Raw genomic sequence first — 20,886 nt, forward strand, 5'->3', positions numbered from 1 at the left:
CACAATTTGCACTGCCCAGCCCCTGCCACACTCCAAATCATACGCCCAACTCACACCTTACACTCTACAATTCCTCCCGCAATATACAGTCCTTCCTTCTTTTGTGCTGCTTCTGCATCTTGCATCTTTTCTCCCATTCTATCGCACTCTTCCCTCATCCTTTTTCCCCCCAATCTGCAGCTCACTGCCTCTTTCTGGCCAACCGCTTCCTCTCTGCTTTCTGGCTCACTGACCACACGCTCCCTCTACTTTCTGTACCTCTTCTCGCCCTCAGATTTCTGGCCCACCGCATCACTGCTTCCTCTGCTCTCTTGTGCAGCGTTTTCTCCTCTGACCCACTGCTCTCCCTCTGCTTTCTTGCCTATCACTTCACATCTCACCCATCAGTCTCCCTCTCTCTCACAGTGTAACCATTTTTTTTAATGTAGATTTTGACCCAGTTCTTCAAATAATGGGGCATTTAAAAAAAGAACGGAGCATATGCTATTTTTAGACAGCCCATTTTTGGAAATGAGCAGGTCACCTTATTCTCAAAAGGTGACCGGCGCATTTCCACAAGCTTGAGCTGTAGCGCAAATTGTGCGCTGGCCAGCTGCCTTGAATGGTGTTCTGGGGTGTAATTATTTGCGGTGGAATTGACCGTAGTCAATTTTGCTGCAAATTGATTTGCACTTCAGCCCAATAACCCAAAATTTACCTTTCACCACCACCCCGCCCCCCTACTTAACTGCTTGGTCGCTGCCGCTTCCCCTGCAACCCTGCGGTGCCAGATCCGTCCCTCCAACGCAGGTCGGATCCAACTCCGCAGGGTCCCTTTTTTGTCATTCTTTTTTTTCTGTCCTCGCCTCCAATTTTGAGGAAAAAAGGGGAAAACACTTCTGCAACCACCCTAGACCAAAAATACTGAACATGGGGAGCGGGTGACACCCCAGCAACACATGTTCAGTATTTATAAAAATCGATCGAATAGTACTGGACGAAATAGTTCAAATTGTAACATTCGATAGATTTTTGTCATCAAAATGGGCAGTACTTAGAATAGAATCGCTCTCCCGACAGTGTTCTGCTAGCTCTCAGCGCCTTCCACAGGGACGGGCCCTCCAGGTGCCTGCCACTGTAAAATGCAACCCAAAAATGCATTTTTATCCTGTTTGAGGAACAGAAATGCAAGCGACAGCAGCGGTTCATACCTTAATGCATGACAGGGTCAGGAAAGACCCCGTCATGCAGTGGCAGCCCCACATCCCGTGCGCGTAGGGTTGCCTACAATTTCTGCACATTTAAAAGTGCATCTTGCTTGGAAATGAGGGATGCGCTTTTAAATTGACAGAAACGCCACTTTATTTGATCAATGAGGTGAAAAAGGCCATCTGAATGGGCGCGCATATAAAATGTGCCAATTCATGTGTCCCTTGTGGATTGGGCTGCACTTTTTTGGGGCGCAAGTGATGAGATGTGTTAGCGCATTTCATTTCTTGTGTAAAAAAAAGTTGAGAACCTGGCACCCTAAGTATTTTTTTTTTAAAACAGTAATTGTTGCAGATTACTTAAAAAAAAAAAGTTACATTTTTTTTTAAAAAAAGCTAACGTTTTTGCACAAAACGGCCGTTTTTGCGGCAATTTGCGGGATCGCAAAATCGCTATAAACTGGAGGGTCTGATTAAATGTGTGCAAGCTCTCTAATGAAATACATTGCATCACTGTTCAAGTATAAGCCACTGTAAAGTAGTACAGCGCAATGCAACAGTTTGGTAATTTTCTGAATTTTAACATTTTATAAATCCACAAAAGAGGAACAAACTACAGACTGGCGGACAAACAGGTGGTAAGCCTATTTTACTGCAGGCATCACATTACAACATGTGGTAAAGCATAAGAAACTTATTTTTGGTCAGTTAAGTTTTCAGAAGTGCTAGGCGTGCGTGTGAGTACAACTAGTTGGTTGTGAAATGATCTATATTTTGAAACACAGCCAAAAGGCATAAGATACCACAGAAGAGCACGAGTTAATTAACCAGAGTGTACCAAGTCCAGTAATTGCTTACCGTGACCCTGGTAAAATGATTAGGCAGTGTTCTGAAATTAGTCTCGCCAATATAAAAATACCCCAACAGGCTAACCACAATATATCAACAAGAGCAAACAAAACACTATACCACAAAATAAATACCATGAGATACTAAGAACTATAGTCAACAGTCTAAAGGGGGGGTAACCCCATAGGCAGAAGATATCGTCTAGGATATTTCAGTAGTTGCCACTCGTGCTCTTCGGGTAGAGGATCTCTGCTTAATAAGTGTGCCAGAGAATTGAGTTCCGCTTTAACATGTTGCGATGCTAGGAACATGCCCGATTTAGTACCCACTTCCACATTTTCTGTGCTAGCCTGGACAGACTTTGAGAGTGTGCCCTCCCTGTTTGTTTATGTAAAACATAGTTGTGCTGTGAGTTAGGACTTTATCTGTATGACCAGACAGGTGCACTTGGAAAGCTTGCAGTGCTTTGAACCCCGCTAGCCGTTCTAAACGTTTGATGTGATTTTGGGCTGTGATCTATGTCCACATGCCATGCGCTGTGTGGTGAAGGTAATGATCTCCCCACAAGCGCTTTGAAACACATTGTGTATAAGCGCTATATAAATATCATCCGGTGAGTGATGTGTCTGTAGTGACAACTGTTTGCACTGAAGGATTTTGAAAAGTATTTCCTTTTAACATGTTTTCCTTTGTCCATCAGTGCAGTGCTTGAACTAGGGTTAGCGAAACCACCACTAGATCGCCCCACTGGCCGCCTGCCTGAGACCACTGTTTCGCTAACAACTCTTGCATTGGACACATACACAACAGTGCGTGCGGAACCAGGTAAATGCATGATGACATCCAGAGCAAACACATTGGTTTGCTTTCGGTTATTTGGCGACTGACTAGATACAGAGGTATTTGCAGCAGTATGTTTTGCACTCTTTCGTTTGACGGAAAGACTAGACCCTCTTCTGTTTTCATTACGGACCCTAAGAACTGTTTTGTTTTGCTTGGAACAAGACTATTTATCTCTATTGAGAATTCCAATTTGACCAGGAGATTGGGTTTTCTCTGGGTGTTTTACGTGCAAATTTGGGGAGATTCCCCTGTTAGTCAGTTGTCCAGATAAGGTTACACTGGGATAGATTCCCTGCATAGATGCACTGACATTACCGCTAGTACCTTGGTGAATACCCTTGGAGATGAGGGTATGCCAAAGCGTAGCACCTTGAATTGGTAGTGCTTGTTTGCCATTTTGAAACCCCACAACCTTCTGTGTGCTGGGAACATTGGAATATGAAAGTAGGCATCTTTCAAATCCAAGGTTGCCATGTAGTCCCCCTATTTTAGCAGAGGCATTACTTCCTGTAGCACTGTCATGCATAATTTATGTGGTTTTACATCAGTGTTTGCAGGGTGCAGGTCTAGGACAGGGCACATTGTTGTCTTTTTTCGGCACAAGGAAGTACATTGAATAAATACCAGTTTACCTGGTCTGCCACGACTATTTCTATGGCGTCCTTTAGTAGCAGCGCCTTCACCTCTTCCAACAGGGTACGTTCTTCCTGTGAAGAATGCCGTTGTCTCGGCAGGTGGTTGACTGGTGTTTTGATCAGCTCTATGTAATAACACACCCTCCCCGCCATTGTGGATGTTAGGCAACGTTTGAATGCAGTATCATCTGGGAACACTAAAACGCAACTATAACTACAGGTATAGGCAACCCAACCTTTTGTATAAGCTTGTACTGCACAGTTTTGGTAGCGTGTTGAGCAGCCAGGCATCTCAAGAGGGGAAATGTGAGCCGTAGTGGAGTTACAAAGATTCAGTTACAGGTATTCAAATAAACTCTATATCCAAGGTTTCTTGCATAAACAATTATTAATTTATCAGTCAGTTATAAAGCCTTCTTTAGAAGGGAGCCATATACTATTACACACAGACTTCAATACTGACAAGACCCTTTTGGGATGGTCCAGACACAACCTAGTCCCACAGGTGACTTCAATAACAAGGGTGTTGGGGACATTAATATCTTATTGTTGCCATTCAGAATACTCTCAAAAGTGGGTAAAAGTCAAAGGTTGTTAGAACACAAGAGATACTTTCAGATCCTCTCAGAAGAGTCATACAATTCAATAGGCTAAGCCAAAGTCAATAGGAAAATGTCTTTGTATAGGATAGCTCAGTGGTAACGTGCTTGCCTTGGAAGCAAGATGGCACGGACCACCACAGGTTCTATCCCCGGGTCCGCGCTTAGAAACCTCTGGGTATTAAGTGTGTTATAAATAACCTACCATATCATAGGATGCAGCACTTCGGGAAGTAAATGGAAAAGCCTTTGCACAAGTTCTCAGGCGTCTGATGAAAAGAAGAATCAAATATAGGGCCACAAGCTGATTATACTTGTGAGTTGTAGAAGTTACAAGCACTTCCACTGTAAGAGGTAAGTTCTCTTAGACTTGTTTGAAGTACCTTGGTAAAGTAGAAAAGATGCAGCTGATGACTTCTGTTCCTGCGACTCAGTCGTGGGGACAAGAGGGATGACACCGGGGGACTCCTGCAATGCAGTGGGACTGTCAAAACTTGCAACCGGCAAACTTCACTTTCAGTGGGTGTTTTGCGTTTCAGCTTCTTGCAGCTACTGCAAATAGCAACAACGCAGTTCCTGGCTATCAAGGTGGACTTTCCTTGCTTCTGGGGTCCCGCACTCTGAGGGGGCTCAGGCTTGGTCAGACCTGCTTCGTGGGAGTCCGGAGGATCTTCCAAAAGCTTTAGGCCAGCTTAAAAGCAACGCACACAATATGGTGTTCCTCTCCCTGGCTATTCGGTTTCCTGCAGCAACTGAGGAAATTCAACCAGCTCTGGAATGGATGTCCAGGTGGCTTACTCTGGAGTCGAAGGGTCCCGCCAACTTAAAAGGGAGAAGTCGTCCTTGCATGGGCTTCTCTGTCGATACGAAGTTGGCACTGTAGCAGGACTTCACCGGGCAAACCAACGGTCCAGGAGTTGCAGCAGGCATCCTCTTCAAGCTCTTCTACGGTTCCTTCGTCCAGTGGTCGACTGCCTTCCAATACATTTTTTTTTTAAAAAGAGTTTCAGGCACCTCCCTCACTACCCCAGACCCTCTGGAGCCAAAGGCGGGTTTCACTCAGAAACCCCACCACGCTGAAATGAACAAAGACCAAACCTGGTTTGGTGCACAGAGAAACTGCCTAGGACCTTTCCACAAAGACATGGCGAAAAAAGACTGGGGGCCATTTTATTAAAGATTGCTCTGTGCCATTTTGAAAAAGATGGCTCCGGCGGTTGCTTTACCGGAGCCGTGAACGGTCACGGTATATGCAAGTCACGGTAGTTCAAAACTAAACCACTGCCACTAGCCATTCAGTGAGGAAAGGGTAACATAAGAGATACATTACTCACCGCAATCGTATTTCTGATGCTTGTATCTGCTTAGATCACATGCTGTGCATAGGCCAACATCTAGTGGAAGCTGCGGAGTATTAGTTTGTTTTTCGAAACTCGAAAAAGAAACTGTAGAAAATCACATTAAAATACAGCAAAGATGCTGGGGGTCTCTAAGGAGGAGGGCATTAGCACATTTCTGAGAATTCTCCCCAACAGTGGAAAGTACCCACTTGCCCAAAGTGATCCCCTCCCAACCTCCTACTGGAGTGGCATGGAAGGAAACCTGTAGCGGGTGGTCATCGCTTGGGGGTGCGGGGAGGGGTTAAGTCCCCTCTTCAGGAGGAGGATCTGCCCCTACTTCAAGACCTTCTTTGGCCTCTTTGAAACACCTGTTGTGAGGACTGCCTTTGTGACGAACCCCAGGACGAACCTTTGACACCTTGATTGTAATTTGAGGCCCGTTAAGAGTCAAGTCCTTGTTAGAAAGAATTCTCATTTCTGTGCTAATTCCCTTCAACCATCAGCTCTTTTGCTGGACTCTAAGACTTAATTTTTATCCTGAGTGAGACCTTTTTCATACTCATGTATTTCTGGTCTGTTTTGAACTGTTTCCTTTGGAGTTTGACAAAAGAGATAGGCATCTACCTTTTGTATTGTGAGACACAGCCCCTTCATTGCAGTGTCACTGAAAAGTCCTTTGGATTTCTCTTAAGGTTTAAATACCTTCTCTTGGGTAAACTACTGTTCCCAAGAGCAGTAAAGTGAAATTTACTTTACTTACCCGTTTTTCCTATGTAGGCCGAGTACGCCCCATATTCTGTGGAAGTACTGATGGTTACTTAGTAGCCCCTTTTCCTACTTACTCATGTAACTTTTGATGTTACCTTCACTACATTTAATGACTGGTGGCAGTGGTTTAATTTTCCTACCTTTGTGCGTTTTTACCAAAGGCTGAATCCTCCGCTGCAGTATTACATCCATGGGTGCCCATTTTGTCAAAATGCCCACGGTCTTCTTTTTTCACCATTTCCTGTTTGTGAGGTCTTTCTTGGGTTTTAATCTTCGCACCAAACCAGGTTAAACCTTTTGTTAATTTTGCCTATGGCAGGCTTTAGTGCTGAAACCCGGCTCTGGCTCCAATAGGTCTAGCAGGGCAGGCAGTGAGGGAGGTGCCTGAAACGCCCTGTCCTTAGTCTCCTTGGTTAGCTGAATGCACCCGGTGCTGATTGGCTGACTGGCCTTGCAAGACAGCCACCCTGCTGTGTGAGTAACAGCTAGGCTGTGCATGAATGGGAGAAACCTGTATAAAAAGGAGAGGTCTCTTGACCAGAAGGCAGAGTCGACCACTGGGAGAAACATCCGACGAAAGAAAATGGAAGAGAAGCTTGCTGTACAATCCTGGATCGTTGAACTGTCCGGTGAAGCTCTGTTGCAGTGCTGAAGCTCCAATTTCATATCGACTAGACAAGCCTGGAATGGACAACATATTGCCTTAGATTGGTGGGACCAACTGACCAAGATTAACTTTGCTGGGGCCCCTCTCCCTGCTGGCTGTACTTCCTTGCTGCCGCTGGAACAGAGTGCCAGGGTTCAGAAAATCGAGTGCATCATCTTTAAGCCGGACCAGAGCGCCATGAAGATCCTAAGGACCCTTCCGAAGAAGGACGACCCATGCCTGAGCGATCTCAGAGTGCTGGACCCCAGAAGCAAGCGAAGCCCATCAAGTGTTCAAGAACCACGGTAGTGCTATTTGCCTGTAGCTAAAACCGCTAAGTGCCGCTGATTTGGAAAGAGCATGTAGCCGCCACAGACCATCGAACTGCAGTGCAGGAGTTCTCCAGACGTCCTCCCCCTTTTCCCCACGACTGAGGCCCAGGAACCCAGGATCTACAGGACTGCAACCAGAACAGAAGCCAGCTGGATCCTCTACTTCCAACCCAAGGTACTGTCTTGACTAACTTGTGTCTGTAGCTTGCTTGTTCTCGCTGAAGACTTGCAGTAGCTGCTTTCTGCAGAGTTGCTTGCAGCTCTGCCCTTTGCAAGCCTAACAGCTTGTGGCCCAACGGGGATTCTTTCTCTACAAACTCTTATAACATTGTGAAATACCCTTGTGCTATCTGAAGAAGTGCCTAAGCTCCCTTGACATTGTGCAAAGTGACCTTTGCTGTCCTGGCTCCCTGCAAACTCTTCTGACCCACTAACTTTCCCTCATAGGTGGTGCATACATTTAACTTGTATTGCTGGGAAAGGTCCAACCTAGACTTCACATGGAGATTAGAAAGTATTCATATGCTCCGAGAACCTGTTCACCTTTTTCCTTCACTAACCTTTACATTTTACACCACCTCAGTATTGCATTAAGTGTAAAAGTGTGATAAATCAATGTCCACAGTGTCCTGGTAATTGTAGTCATCTCAGGGTGTAGGAAGTGTGTTTGACATCCCAAAACGGTATCTACATGCTTATCTTAAATCTGAGAAAGTGCTGTGAAGTGTATTTGTATTGTTGCACATTGCCTTTCTAAAGACGGCTTATTTAAAACTGACTTAATTATTTTACTTGAAAACCTTGAGTATAAGTGTCATTTGGATACCTGTAATTCAATCTCAGTGTTGCAGCTCTACAGCTCACATTTACCCCTCTTGAGAAGTCTAACTGCTCAGTCACTACCAACTTGTGTAACAAGATACAAGTTTTGTGTAGTCCAACACCAGGCGGACTGCACTAAGTATTACCTAACGCGTCTTGTGAATGCACTGGTGAGAGATAGAAAGGATCTTAAACTCAATAAGTGCCTTGATAGGCAGCCAGTGAGCTTCACGTCTCAAAAGTGAGATATGGTCTTATTTTTTTTCACGCCCCAAAGGGCATTGTTTTGGATCAATCGTAGTTTGTCTACATTTTTTTTTAAAGAGAGGTTCCTGCGAAGATTACCTTGCAGTAATCCAGTTTGCTACAGAGGATTGCTCTAGACTAGAGCGATCAGTCAGCTATGCTTAACCCCACTAGGGGACAGGGCACGTGGGATGCCACTGCCCATGGTTCCCAGCAGCGGCGAGGGAGCACATCAACCTCATGGAGTTCTAGGCCATCCTGCAAACCATGGTTAGTTTCCTTCAAAACGAACAGAGCTAGTATGTCCAGATTCTGATTGACAGTAACAAATCCATGCTTTACAGCAAGGAGAGGTGGGGTGTGGTTGCTGTCTTTGTTGAGGGGCTAGCAATTAGACTGTGGTTCAGGGCTCTGGAAAAGGACTACTCCCTGCCAGCAGCCCATCTGTCAAGGTTGGCCAATGTTGTGGATGCATAAAACAGGAGTTGGTCAATATTCCACCTGTGGAAACTGTCAGGAAGGTTAGTACCTGAAACTTAGCTTCTTAATCCCTTGTATGTACCTCTGTGCCTCCAGTGCCAACTAGAAGTCCGAGGAGTTTTGCTTCAGAGAATTTCCCCCACAGAGTCTCTCAAGGACACATTGATGAATCAGTGGAACTTCTATTCTACTCAATGCATTCCCTCTAGTCGTTGCTGCCATCTGGCAGATCCACCCTCTACCTGGAAGATCTGGGCATTTGTAGGTGTCCTCCAATGAGCCCCCTGGATAAGTGTGGGTCTGCACAAGGTTCTACATTTCATCATTTTGGCCTGGAGGCTGGAGATTGTGCATTATCTCTGTATGGTGCAATGTGAATTATCTAGATTTATTTACTTGTCCCCACCCCTTTTGTTCTGGATTTCTTGCCTTCTTTGGCCCAAGAGTACAGTCATTTGTACTGTTATGGAGTACTTGGCTGCTTTAATATTTTAAGAGGACTGAGCAGGGTTCATTCTTTTCTGTCCCTACTGTGAGGCAGATATTGAGATGGTTACCAAACCTGTTTCAAGCACAATTATTTGCTGTTTCTCCATGGGATTTGAATCTTATTTTAACATTTTTAGTGGCGGTTCATTTGAAACTCTTGCATTTGAACCCTTCAGCTGATTTTTCTTGTTGCCACCATGGGAAGTCCAGACTATTTGTCAAACATCTCTACTTCATCTTTTCCAAGGAGAAAGGGACTGGATGAGACCATTCTTTTTAGCTAGTTCTGTCATACTTTGACCAGTTTCAGAAGATCACTTTTCTGGTGTTCTACCCTTTGCCTTCACATCTAAGATAGATGAGGTTTCATTGGATGGACCCTAATTGGTGTGACAAATTGAGGTAATTACCCCTGTCCCCATGTGTGATCCACCCCCTTTTGGAATAGGGAGGTGAACCAATTGAGCTTTAAGCCCATCCCCTAGGGGACGAGGCAAGCCAGAACTCACTGGGAGTGAGACCACCACCCGTAGAAGATCCCGAAAAAGGGATGGAAGTCACCCTCCCCAGGGGCGTTGCTTGGGGGGGGGGGGGGGCTAAGGGTGCTATAGCCCCTGATCTTTTGGTTGTAGCCCCGGATAGAATCTCAGGAGCTACAGCCAAAAGACTAGCTAGCCCCCAGTCCCAACAGTTCCGACATCAGCTTAGCCCCGGGTCTTTTCCAGACCTAGCAACTCCCCTGACCCTCCCCATCACCAAGGTTCTAAAATCTTTGCTGGCTGCATAGGAGTTAAGCTGTATGACTTGAAAATTCCTTTAGGAACGGGTGTGTACTTTCAAGTCCTCTATATGCACAGTAACCTCTGGAAACGAGAGAACAATGGAAAATCCCTTCCCCTGGCAGAACGGAGGATAAAGGGCCAATCAGAATTGAAATAGGAAAAAAAGGAGGCAGCCTTGGAGCTGGAGAGAAGCAGACCCCGTCCTCCTGAGAGGTATGGCAGGTGACAGAGCGTACATCCAGCATGGCAGACCAGACCCCGGTCGAGGCTGTGTTTTTATGCGGACAGCTCAGAGGCCCAAGAACCGGGAGCTGCTGGTTGAGAAGAAAACCACAAGCTGCCCGACAACCAATGTGCAGAACAGGCAACACCTGAGACCCGCAGGAAGAAAGTGGGGAAAAAGGAGAAAGCTCTGCCTGAAGCGAAACACCACAAAGAAGCCAGAGAAGCAGAGATGTCTGGCCCAACCTCCAAGGTACTCCAGAGGAGCACCACCAAAATACCAGAGGTACGTTGATGCTCCTGGGAATGGGCAAAGGAAGCGAAACCCCAGGTAGAACCACCAAGGACTATCTAAGGGCAAAAAGGCCAGGAACTTTCTTGGTAAAAATTAGGAGGACAACGTCCTAAGAGTGGGAAAATGGAGCAGACATTACCAAGTGACAGAAGGATAAGACAGAACTTGATTGGACTACGATTGAAGATACCTAAAGGCTATTTGTTGAGACTGTGCACCAAGGACGAGGAGCCCTACTGAGAAATACACTAGGGTGTGAGTCAGAAACCAGCCACGAAGGGGGCGCTGTTCCACAACTGACAAGATGGCCGCGTCAGAGTAGAGCTCCAACACCTGTGGCCTACCGGGACTGATCCTGCCTTCACCAGACACCCTAGTGCACCCATATTCACTGGGCTGGCTCCCAGATAACCCTCAGACTTCTCGTCCAACATTGAACTCTGCCTGGTGAGTGAGGGACAAGCACCCCCGCTCCGTGCCGCGGTGAGGGATGGCCATTACCTTGCGGTTCTATGCTGGGATCCCGACTGGGGTTCTGAACCGGGCTCTCCCTGTGGTTGGGGGCGGGAAACCAGCCTTGAGCACCAGAGGACTCCGGCTTCCTTACGGGGCCTGCTATCCCCCCTCTGCCTTCCTGCTGCTACTGCCGCTCTGCAGTGTTCTGTTGGGGCTTGTGCACCGGCACTGTTAGCAGGCCTTTTCAATACAGCAAGGCTACTCTGCAATGGCCCCCACATGAGGAGGGATCCTTCCAACCAGGTCTAACCCACCGGGCCTAACGGTGTCAGCAGCTTGATTGCCGCCACGGGCATGACTTGGGTCCGCTGGGCTCCCTTTGCCCCATTTTACTGCTCAAGGACTATTACCGCCACCAGTGACCATCAGTTTAACAGTAAACCAGTCCATCCATCGTATCGCGAGATCATCTCATCTGACGGCAGCGTGGACTTCCTGTAGCCACTCTCGAAAAGGGATTGCACCCCCTCCCACCTGTGCAGTAGGACCAAGGGGCGTGCCAAAAAACAATGCATTACGAGCCAGTATACCAAGTCTGCCCCAAAACAACTGCCTCTCAGCGGAGCATCTACTGGTATGGAGCCGAAAGCGGCCCCTATGGAGCTCACTAAAACCCTGTGCATGATGGCCTGCATGCAGGAGGGGTTTGCCAAGGTGCGCAGTAAATTAGACAACAGCCACCATCACAGACTCCATCAAAACCTGCATAGACAAAACTGATTGGTTGGTTCTCTTTAGAGTGTTTTACATTTAAATGCTAAGAGGGTTGGTACGTGTCAATTGACAACTGTACCTTTTGTATAGACAAACTGAAAACCTTACTGAAGCGGAATCAAGAGTAATCACTGTGGAAGATCTAGGTCTACTATGAGAAGCAAACTTGCTACACTGTCCAGGCGTGTTCTTCAGGTAGAGAGGAAAAAACTAAGATTTAGAATTGTGCTCTCGACGAAATAACATTCGTGTCATAGGAGTTCACAGAAGCAACTCCGAACAGGCCTTGGAGCAATGAGACCACCCTGCTACCATTCCTGGGCAATCCAGCACCACCCAACAGCGCGATTGAGCGGGCACATATGTCCTTGACTTCTAGGCCTAAACCCGGGGCGCCTCCACGACCCATTATAGCCCGGGTCTTCAATTACCAGGACGCGATCCACTGTGCTGCTCGCGAGTAAGGGAGCCTGATGTTGGGGCCAATAGAATACACTTCTAACCTGCACTTCACAGTAGCAGTGCAACAGGAGAGAAAATCCTTTGTGGTCAAAAAGCAGATGCAGGACCATAAAGTATGCAATGTTGTACCCTGCTAAGCTACGCGTTGAGTGGAACAACAAGACCTTATTTTCCACATAGCCGGCCGAGGCCATGAAGTTCCTTGACAGACTGCAGACACCCGCCTATTTGTAAGGGGCGACTTGACCCCGTCCTTTGTTAGCGTTTACGACATACTGCGCACTGAATGGTGTGCCTAGAGTTCAGCTGGGAAGTTGTCCATTACGTTGTTCAGCATGGAAGCACTCACATTTGCGGACCAACAAGTGTCTGAGTGTGCGTTGCCTCATAAATTGGCAGTCATGTGAGAACTATGTGAACGCTTATCCTTCACATTTGTACCCAAGGAGTGTGCTGGCCCAGGTGTCCCCGTGCACCAGCTCCCCCATGCAATGTTGAGACTACAGTTTGGGATGTTTTTGGGCGGGTAACATCTTCCTAGTTCTGGGGAGGATTCGGGAGGAGTCAAGATTGTTGAAAAAGCACTTGGTACACAATACACCTACAACAGCAGTATATGGAAGTTCAAGCATGATGACCTTGAAGATACAGGGAGGGACCGGTCAGGTCGGATGCTATTGGGCTCATATTGGGAGACAACCTGCCCGAGTTGGAATGTCTGGGGCCTTGGGAACCTGAATAAGCGGCGAAAGATACACTAGTACATTAAAAAGGCACAAATGCCATTTTGTACATTTACAGGAAACCCATGCTTTAGCGGCAACATGCGAGGGGTATGCCAGAAACTTGGGTGGGTGGGAGGGGGGGGCAGGGCAACCGCTTTTACACCACATATTCCTCGCAAGCTAGAGGGGTCATGACTACAATACACAGATCTATTCCATTTCAATGCAAACGTGCCAAGTCAGACCAGCAGGGCAGATATGTTTAAGTGTATGGTGTCCTAGCTGTGAGAGCAATACTACTTTTAAATGTTTACGGCCCTAACATAGATGACCCGCAATTTTATATAGAATTCCTCAAGGAACTTGGCCGATACCCACTGATCCCTATACTTGGGGGGGTTGGGGGGGTCTAACTATTCTCGAGCTGTAACAGGACAGGCCCTCCCAAGTCCACACAGTGCCGCACGAGAAGCCTCTTGGGCTGGTAGAGGCTTGGGGGACATTGCATGCCAAGGACCGTTGCTGCTCTTAATCGGTCCAGGATTCCCACTCCTGCGCCGACATGTGGTTCATTACTGACACATTGCTTGGGGGATAGGGGGAGCGGGTGGGGGGTATAATTACACCAACATTCTATCTTGCACCTATTCTGACAATCCCCCCCCCCCCCCCCCCGATTACCATCTCCATAGCATTGCCGGCACTTACTAGGCACTGCAGCAACTGGCACTTTAAACCGATTGCGCTTCAGGATGCGGCGTTTGCTTCTACCATTGATGAACATGTGCAGTTATTCTTTGATCAAAACTTAGGACTCTGTATCCTCAGCCCCTCAGCCGGTGTGCATTGGGACGCTTTTAAAGCATACATTTGTGGAATAACATTAGCAACGGAGTTCAGTGTTTGAACTCTCCGATGGTTGCTGGAAGCTACGGGGAGGGGGACAGACCGGGCAAACTACTTGCCTGTATGGCAAGACAAGAACAGCAATCGGTGTATCCCATTCATAAAGAACTTCTCATGAGATTTAGTTCACACTCCTGCTGCCATTAGTGAGGTATTTGCAGGGTTTTATGAAGACTTGTATGCTAATAAAGACAGAATTACACAGGAAGCAATTGATACAGTCCCGGATGCCCTCCCACTTAGCCAAATATCGCAGGATACCAGGGACTCACTGGACCTCCCTTAGCTCAGTTTCCGACATTACTCTGGCCATTGACCGAAAAATCCCCTGATACCGATGGCCTCTCAGACGATTTTTATAAGCGCTACAAAGCAACCCTTGCTCCATACCTTCTCCAGGTTTGGCAGGAATCCTTGGTGTCCCTGTCGCTCCCTGATACTAAGCGGGAGACAGTTATCACGGTTTTACTGAAACCTGGAAACAAAAAATAAAAAAACAAAAAATAAATAAAATCAGCAGACCAATGCCGATCCCATCGTCCTCCGTCCTTAATATGGATCTTAAAAGTATTCGCGAAAATCCTTGCCTTGCGGTTGATGCCGTTCATGCCATACTTTGTCCACCCGCACCAATCAAGATTCATCCCGGTCAGGTCCACAGCACGACCTGCGTCGCCTCTTTAATATTCTAGCACAAATAGACCCGAGGGCTCAAGCAGTTGCAGTCACACTAGACATCCAGAAGGCTTTAAGCGCTGTCTCATGACTATTCATGTACGCTGTATTGGCCAAATGTGGGTTTGGCCAGGGGTTCTTGCCGGCGCTGCTTCTTCTATAATAATTTGGCATTTAATAATTACAGAGCACCAATGGCCAGGGTCAATACTAATGGGTTGCTTTCCCCTCGATTCGCGATTAGTAGAGGCACCCATCAGGGCTGCCCACTGTCACCCGATATTTGCCATCATACCAATGGCTGATATGGTAAGGCACAGGCATAGAGGGCTTAGAATAGCAGGCGAAACACAGATTATCTCGATTTATGCCGATGATGCATTGGTGTACATTCGACATCCTCAAACCCATCTCCGGCCAGTCGTGGACATATTCTACACTTAAATTTGAACTTTTCACTCTCACAGACACTACAACCCAGCTTGAGGACCTACAGGGATTAAAGTGGGCTCTTGAATCCATGCGCTATATGTCAGTGACAGTCCGAGGCATTGCCCAGATCTATACGACTGCAACTACGGATCGTACTTGACACAGTTGCGAGCTAGGATGTCCGGTTGGACCCACCTCTTCATAACTATGGCGGACAGGATAGCGCTCCTTAAAAGGATTGTTCTTCCTAAACTCAGATTTTTTCCTCAACATAACTATATGGCCTGGGCGCCCATTCTTTCAAGAAGGGGAAAGTGTAGTTTGCAAGTTCATCTGGCACTCTGGAGCAGTACCTCTGAAATGGGATACACCAACGCTACCATAAGAGAAGGGTGGGTTTGAAGGCTCCCAACTTTTAGCTACAATGGTTGGCTGTGCAAGCACTATTCGCGACCAGCTGGTTCGGGGATAGTCTTCTACCCCATAAACAACTTGAATAATACTCGGCAAGAGATCGAGACCTGTGATCACTGGTTCTCCCTGATGGGTTTATAGACGACTGAGGATTCGACCCGGCAAGCACCACAGCTCTCGCCTGGTGTAAAATATGGGAGGAGACAGGCACACAAGACCCATACCATGCAAACGTCCCACTCTGGAATTGTGTCCCTGCGAGTCTGTGCAGGCTTGCAAGCAGCCTCGGAGCACCTGGAGTTTCACACATTGGAGTCAACTTCATACAAATTACGAATGCCCCGGGTCCCTGACGCAGCATACCCTCGCAGTGGCTGTTTTACACAGGGCTGCGCAGAGCATGTAGAAAGCTTTGGAGCTGCTTTCCGCGATTAGAAGGAGCCGGAAATATGTGCGTGTTTGTGTCTCTTGCTGACTAAACGTTGCATCCTATTGCGCTGCAGGAGTGAGAATGCCCCAAACAAGACCACTGGCTGAAGGATGTGACATGGGAAAACGATATGGAAGAACAATGAGCACAAATGCAACCCCCTGTATCCAGACCAAAGGATATTTGGGGCCCTCTCAAATTATACCTCTGGCGCACATCCGAGGACCTAGATACACCTCAGCCACCTGTGCAGAGATGGCCTCCCCACCCCCTCTCTCATGCTACTTTCCTTGGGAAGCGAAAGTCACATGTATGCACTGCTCAACGCCTGCATGATCCTCTACGAACGGCACAGAATAACATTCAAGATCCAGGATACAACAGTGTCGATCTTACATTATAGAAGAATTAATGCTAAACTGTAAAGTTGTGATGGTGTTTTTACTGTGATGCCAAGTGTACCAATGTTAAAAAAAAAGAAAAGCCACCATTCATTAGCCAAGGCCGAGTGTACCTTTGAGTTACAAGTTTATTTTTGTAGTGGTACCGACAGAATTTAGGTTAGCCTAGGATTCTGGACCAAGGACTTTCTTGCTTTTGTAAAGAAATTCCTGATGAGCACCCTTTAACAGTTCCTTTATAGAGTAGGTCGTAGCCTCAGGCACAGCTTAGGTTTAATATTCATAATAAAAAGTCAGTCAATCACACAGGGCACCAATTAGATATTTCTCCTGCACTAGGGACATAAGGAAGGGCAATAGCTCTCTGCCAGCGTTGCAGAGAACTGCATTTCTGAATACTAATAACTGGCCAAGAAGGAAATACCTTCTGTACCAAAGGCTTGGTGTGTATTGCCACCTTACATAGTGTTGCCCTGAACATTGTCAGTACACTAATTGCATGTCTGACACTCAAAAAGTAATCGAGGATACCTTTGGCCTTTTGACTGAAAAGGGTGTTTCCCCCTGGATGACAGATTTAGATGTGGAATGTGGTGGTCCCAAGCCTGATTCATTAAGAAATGCTGGCACACCGAGGCCTGCCTCGCCAGATCCAGCAGTATTTAGGTTGGGGTACTGAATGTTTACATCCCTCAGAACCTCAGCTTTACCAGTGAGTTTTAGGTTAAAGTCACTCCATGACAAAAAAGAAGGCTAATTCTGACATAGTTGCAAATTAAATTCTTAGTTTGTTGGCGACATGACATTTTTTCTAGCTGATCAGTAGTAAAAGTTTGCTGTAATTGAGCAAGTCCATGTGGTCTGTTAGTCCAACTATTAGACCAGCGTCAGAGGAAATACATATTGATGTCTTTTAATTTTACTGAACAATTGTGTATGTGTTTAGGACCACTTTATCATTGGCCTATACCAATGTTACAGACAGAGCCATTTTAGGTTTCTTCAGAGATGGTTTCTTGAATGTTTTGTTTCTTTTATTGGAGTCAGTTATTGGGTTGTTTGCAGTTAATACCCAATTTGCTTGAATCAAAATGTCTGTATGGACGTTTTGACTGAATTCCAGGAGTAACATTTGTTCGATGCCCAAAATATCAAACATGAGGAGCGGGGGCTGCAGGGGTGTCCCCCCACTCCCCATGTTCGGTATACTGGGATTTGGAGGATGCGGGGGTGGCCTCTTCCACACAAAAAAGGACCCTGCAGCGTCAGCTCCAACCCACGTTAGAGGGGCGAACTGACACTGCAGGGCAGTAGAAAAAGCACCATCAGCGGGCGAGTAGGTAAGTAGGGGGTAAGGGGTTAGTATGAGGCTGCTTGCAGCACAGGTATTTGGGTCAAGCCGATCTGCAACAGAATAGACTCGATACTGCCGTGAACTTTTTTTAACTTTGGTGAAACAACCCTAATCTGTTTGAATGGCACCTATTGTCCTCTACCCAGTAATCAGCTTGTGCTATGTTTGCATAGCTCATCCACAAGGTGACTGATGCGCGAGTTATTGGGCATAAGGTTCATACAAGGTGTTGTGAACCTGTAACAAGTCTAAAACACACACAGTCTGTCAATCAATAGGACAGAGTTTCTGATGTTGAAACCTTGAAAATGCATTTATTCAGCTTGTTCTTATACACAAATTACATGGCCGATCAAGTTATTCAAAGAATGCATACATATCCCTCATATTTTTCAACATATCCCTCCCCCACCCAACAGCATAACTATTGTCATAGTAGTTCGAACTGCCAAAGCTCATCAACCTTAATATAAAAAAATGAGATATGGGGCATTGTGATATTCCGATTGATGACCTTGGGAGACCATTCATATTTTTCCAGTCATCAACAAATCATTGTGGAAAAAATATATTTCTCAAACAAATTACCTCTTGGGCATATTATAACACAATCCTTGTTGGAATTATTTTTTTTAAATAACCTTCAGGAAGATTGTGTTTCTCTTACCCCCCCGAAATATCGAAACCAAAAAAAAGTCTAAGTTTGATCCACATACTACAAAAGATGAACGTTCTAGCCTTATAAAGGGGTGAATGGAAGAACCCTAGAACAAAGCAAACGTTTTTGACTCTATAAAGTAAAGAACCAAACAGGCAAAGGACTGATGTGGGCAACATAAACGTTAACCAATCTAAACCTTGCATTCTTATACCCAATTACAAAAAGAAAAACGAAGACTGTCAGAAATCTCAAATCCCTCATGTACCTTTATGATGCCAATCTGCTTGAAGAAGTCGCCCACTTCCTCAGGTTTAACATCCTCAGCCAGACCTTGGACAAATATAGTATTATTGTCAGAGTTGTCTTGCTCACCACCTAGGAGGAGAAATGCATTTTTTAATTACTTGAGGAGCAACCCAAGAAACCCAGAATAAAAATTGCATGTAGCATTTTGAAGGAAACTGTTTACATGGTAGACGAGCAAATAGTAGACTACCGAGATCCAAAGCATCATGAATTCAGAAATCCCAACAAAAATATATATTTTAAAAAATCAGGTAGATAACTACTTTATTAATGGGCCTGCTTCACAGTTACGACAGATTCCTAGCCATTTCAGAATGAGGCAAGTACAGCTGAGGAGGAATGTTGACTGGGAAATAGGTTTCATGATGGAAAACCTTCAACATGATGCTACTGAATCTTCAACCCATATTTAGCTGCAATTCCATTAATATTTGTATTCTAGATCATTTAAATTTTGAAAGGTTAGGTGAAATAGCAACAAGATCTAATTTTGTTGACACACCTTTAGCCTTGCATATTCTACAGCTGTCAAGTGGATGCTAAAGGTATGATTGAAGTCACCAGTTAGCTAATCAGCACATTATCATACCATTAAGGAGTGGAAATTGAAGCGGATGTGGGCATCAATGTTTTTGAAAATAGAGATTTTTTCATAATGTTTTTGTCTGATTTCAGCCTCAAACACCATTTCCCTTCATTTGAATTTGTAGAAGCTTTTTGCATTATACCAATTTGTCAACAACCTTCAGCTCTAAAATCATGAATTGACATGTTACAGTAGTCTGCAGTTTTAGTAGGTAAAAAGAGCCTGAGATTTTATTAGAATCCGGTACTCAAAGCAATTTAGATTAAAGCACTATATACAAAAAAATTATTAAATTACTATACTTAAGGTCCTGAAATGTAATCAATCTCACTTATAGATTATGTTAACTAATTACCAAAGGGTATTTTGGGGAACGCACAGAATTTGTTCCTTCTCCCCAAGGACAACCCACCCCCCTTTGGGTCTAGAGAGGTGAGCTAGCTTCGCTTAACACTCCCTAGTGGTCAAAGCAAGCAGGATCCTACTGGGGGCGACACCCCACGCCCTTAAGGGACAAGGAATATCAAAGCGGGAGTTTTACTCATCCATCCTCCAGAACAGAATTCCCACGCGTTTGTTGGTTCTATGATGATCGAGCCGGGCAATGATGTATATGGCCCTTTAAAAATCAGTGGTTTAGTTTCTGACCCAGTTGTCCCATCTCGTTTCAAGGAGCAACAAAGATCTTGTGAGACTGACACTCGAGAAGTGTAAGAAGGAAGCAAAAGTATGAGGGAGAGACGCATACCTGCAGAGTAACGCAGAGGAGGGCCAATTCACCTTCTAGGCAGGCCAGTGAGCAGCACCACAGACGATTTTGAGAGCAGAGGAGCGAGAAAGCCAGCGGAACCCTGCAGCCTTAACCTAGGCCCGGGAGCCAGAGGAGCTCTGCCCGCTCAATGAAAAGTAGACGTGAACCACCTTAAAGTGGTTGACCGACATCGGCCTTCACAGATGCCCAAGTCCTGCCATGAACCAACAGGATGAACTGACGCAAGAGAGGTCAGAGCCGTGGTTCCATGCCGACCAAGGAGACTGGCTGCTCTGAAACACTGCAGCACACAGTGGGGTACGCGCTGTGACCCTGGAAGCGGGAGGCAAGTCCGTGCAAGACCCCAAGATGGGGTGAGAAACCCTGAAAGCCAAAGAAGGGAAGAGAAGCAAGATACTGCAAGTTGTAGGGAAAGGCAAAACAGCCCAAGACTGGGAGAGGGGGAAACTAAGGCGGGCTAAGAGACAGGAGATCCCCCAAGACGGGGGTGAAAGTCGAACATTGAGGCGGGCGCAAGAAATAGGACCCATGGGCAAGGTGTAAATAAAAACCCTCCCAACCAGGAATGGGGCAAAGATATCCAAGCAGAGTGAAAAACGAGAGACCCTCAGAAGGTGCGAGAAACAATAGTCCAGGACGACCCAAAGGAACAGATATTGTTACTACAGTCGAAGAGAAAGAATACATAGGCATTGGGAAAACCTGAAGTATGAACGCTAAAACCTGGTAGACTGTGTGGGAGAAGATGTACAAACATTTGGATGGGTGACAAGATCAAGCATCCATATGCTTCGAGATGCTAGATAGCCCACACTGGGCTGATGCCCGGAAAACCCCATGAGAGGGTGAAACACATTTAATCAAGACAGACCAGATAAGCCCATGCTAAGCTTAGAAAAGAGATACTCTGTCAACGGGTGACAGCATGGAGAATCCACAGAGGCCCGAGAAGCTACCTGGCACACACAAGGCTGGGAAGCTAGGTATCCATGGAGGA

At 46.1% G+C, this 20,886-nt stretch overlaps 1 protein-coding gene across 5 annotated transcripts in view; it reads right to left on the bottom strand.

Moving 5' to 3' along the window:
- The window catches only part of LOC138488148 (TATA-binding protein-associated factor 2N-like), a 530,913-nt gene that overhangs the window by 294,008 nt on the left and 216,019 nt on the right, over positions 1–20,886 (bottom strand). For all 5 annotated transcript variants that reach the window (XM_069614929.1, XM_069614927.1, XM_069614926.1 and 2 more), the window contains one exon: positions 18,491–18,600. In XM_069614929.1, the coding sequence (XP_069471030.1) occupies positions 18,491–18,600 (110 nt within the window). The remainder of the gene's footprint in view (positions 1–18,490; positions 18,601–20,886) is intronic.

Source organism: Ambystoma mexicanum, chromosome 9 (genome assembly GCF_040938575.1).
Source record: "Ambystoma mexicanum isolate Mex_15411 chromosome 9, UKY_AmexF1_1, whole genome shotgun sequence".
Lineage (NCBI taxonomy): Eukaryota > Metazoa > Chordata > Amphibia > Caudata > Ambystomatidae > Ambystoma > Ambystoma mexicanum.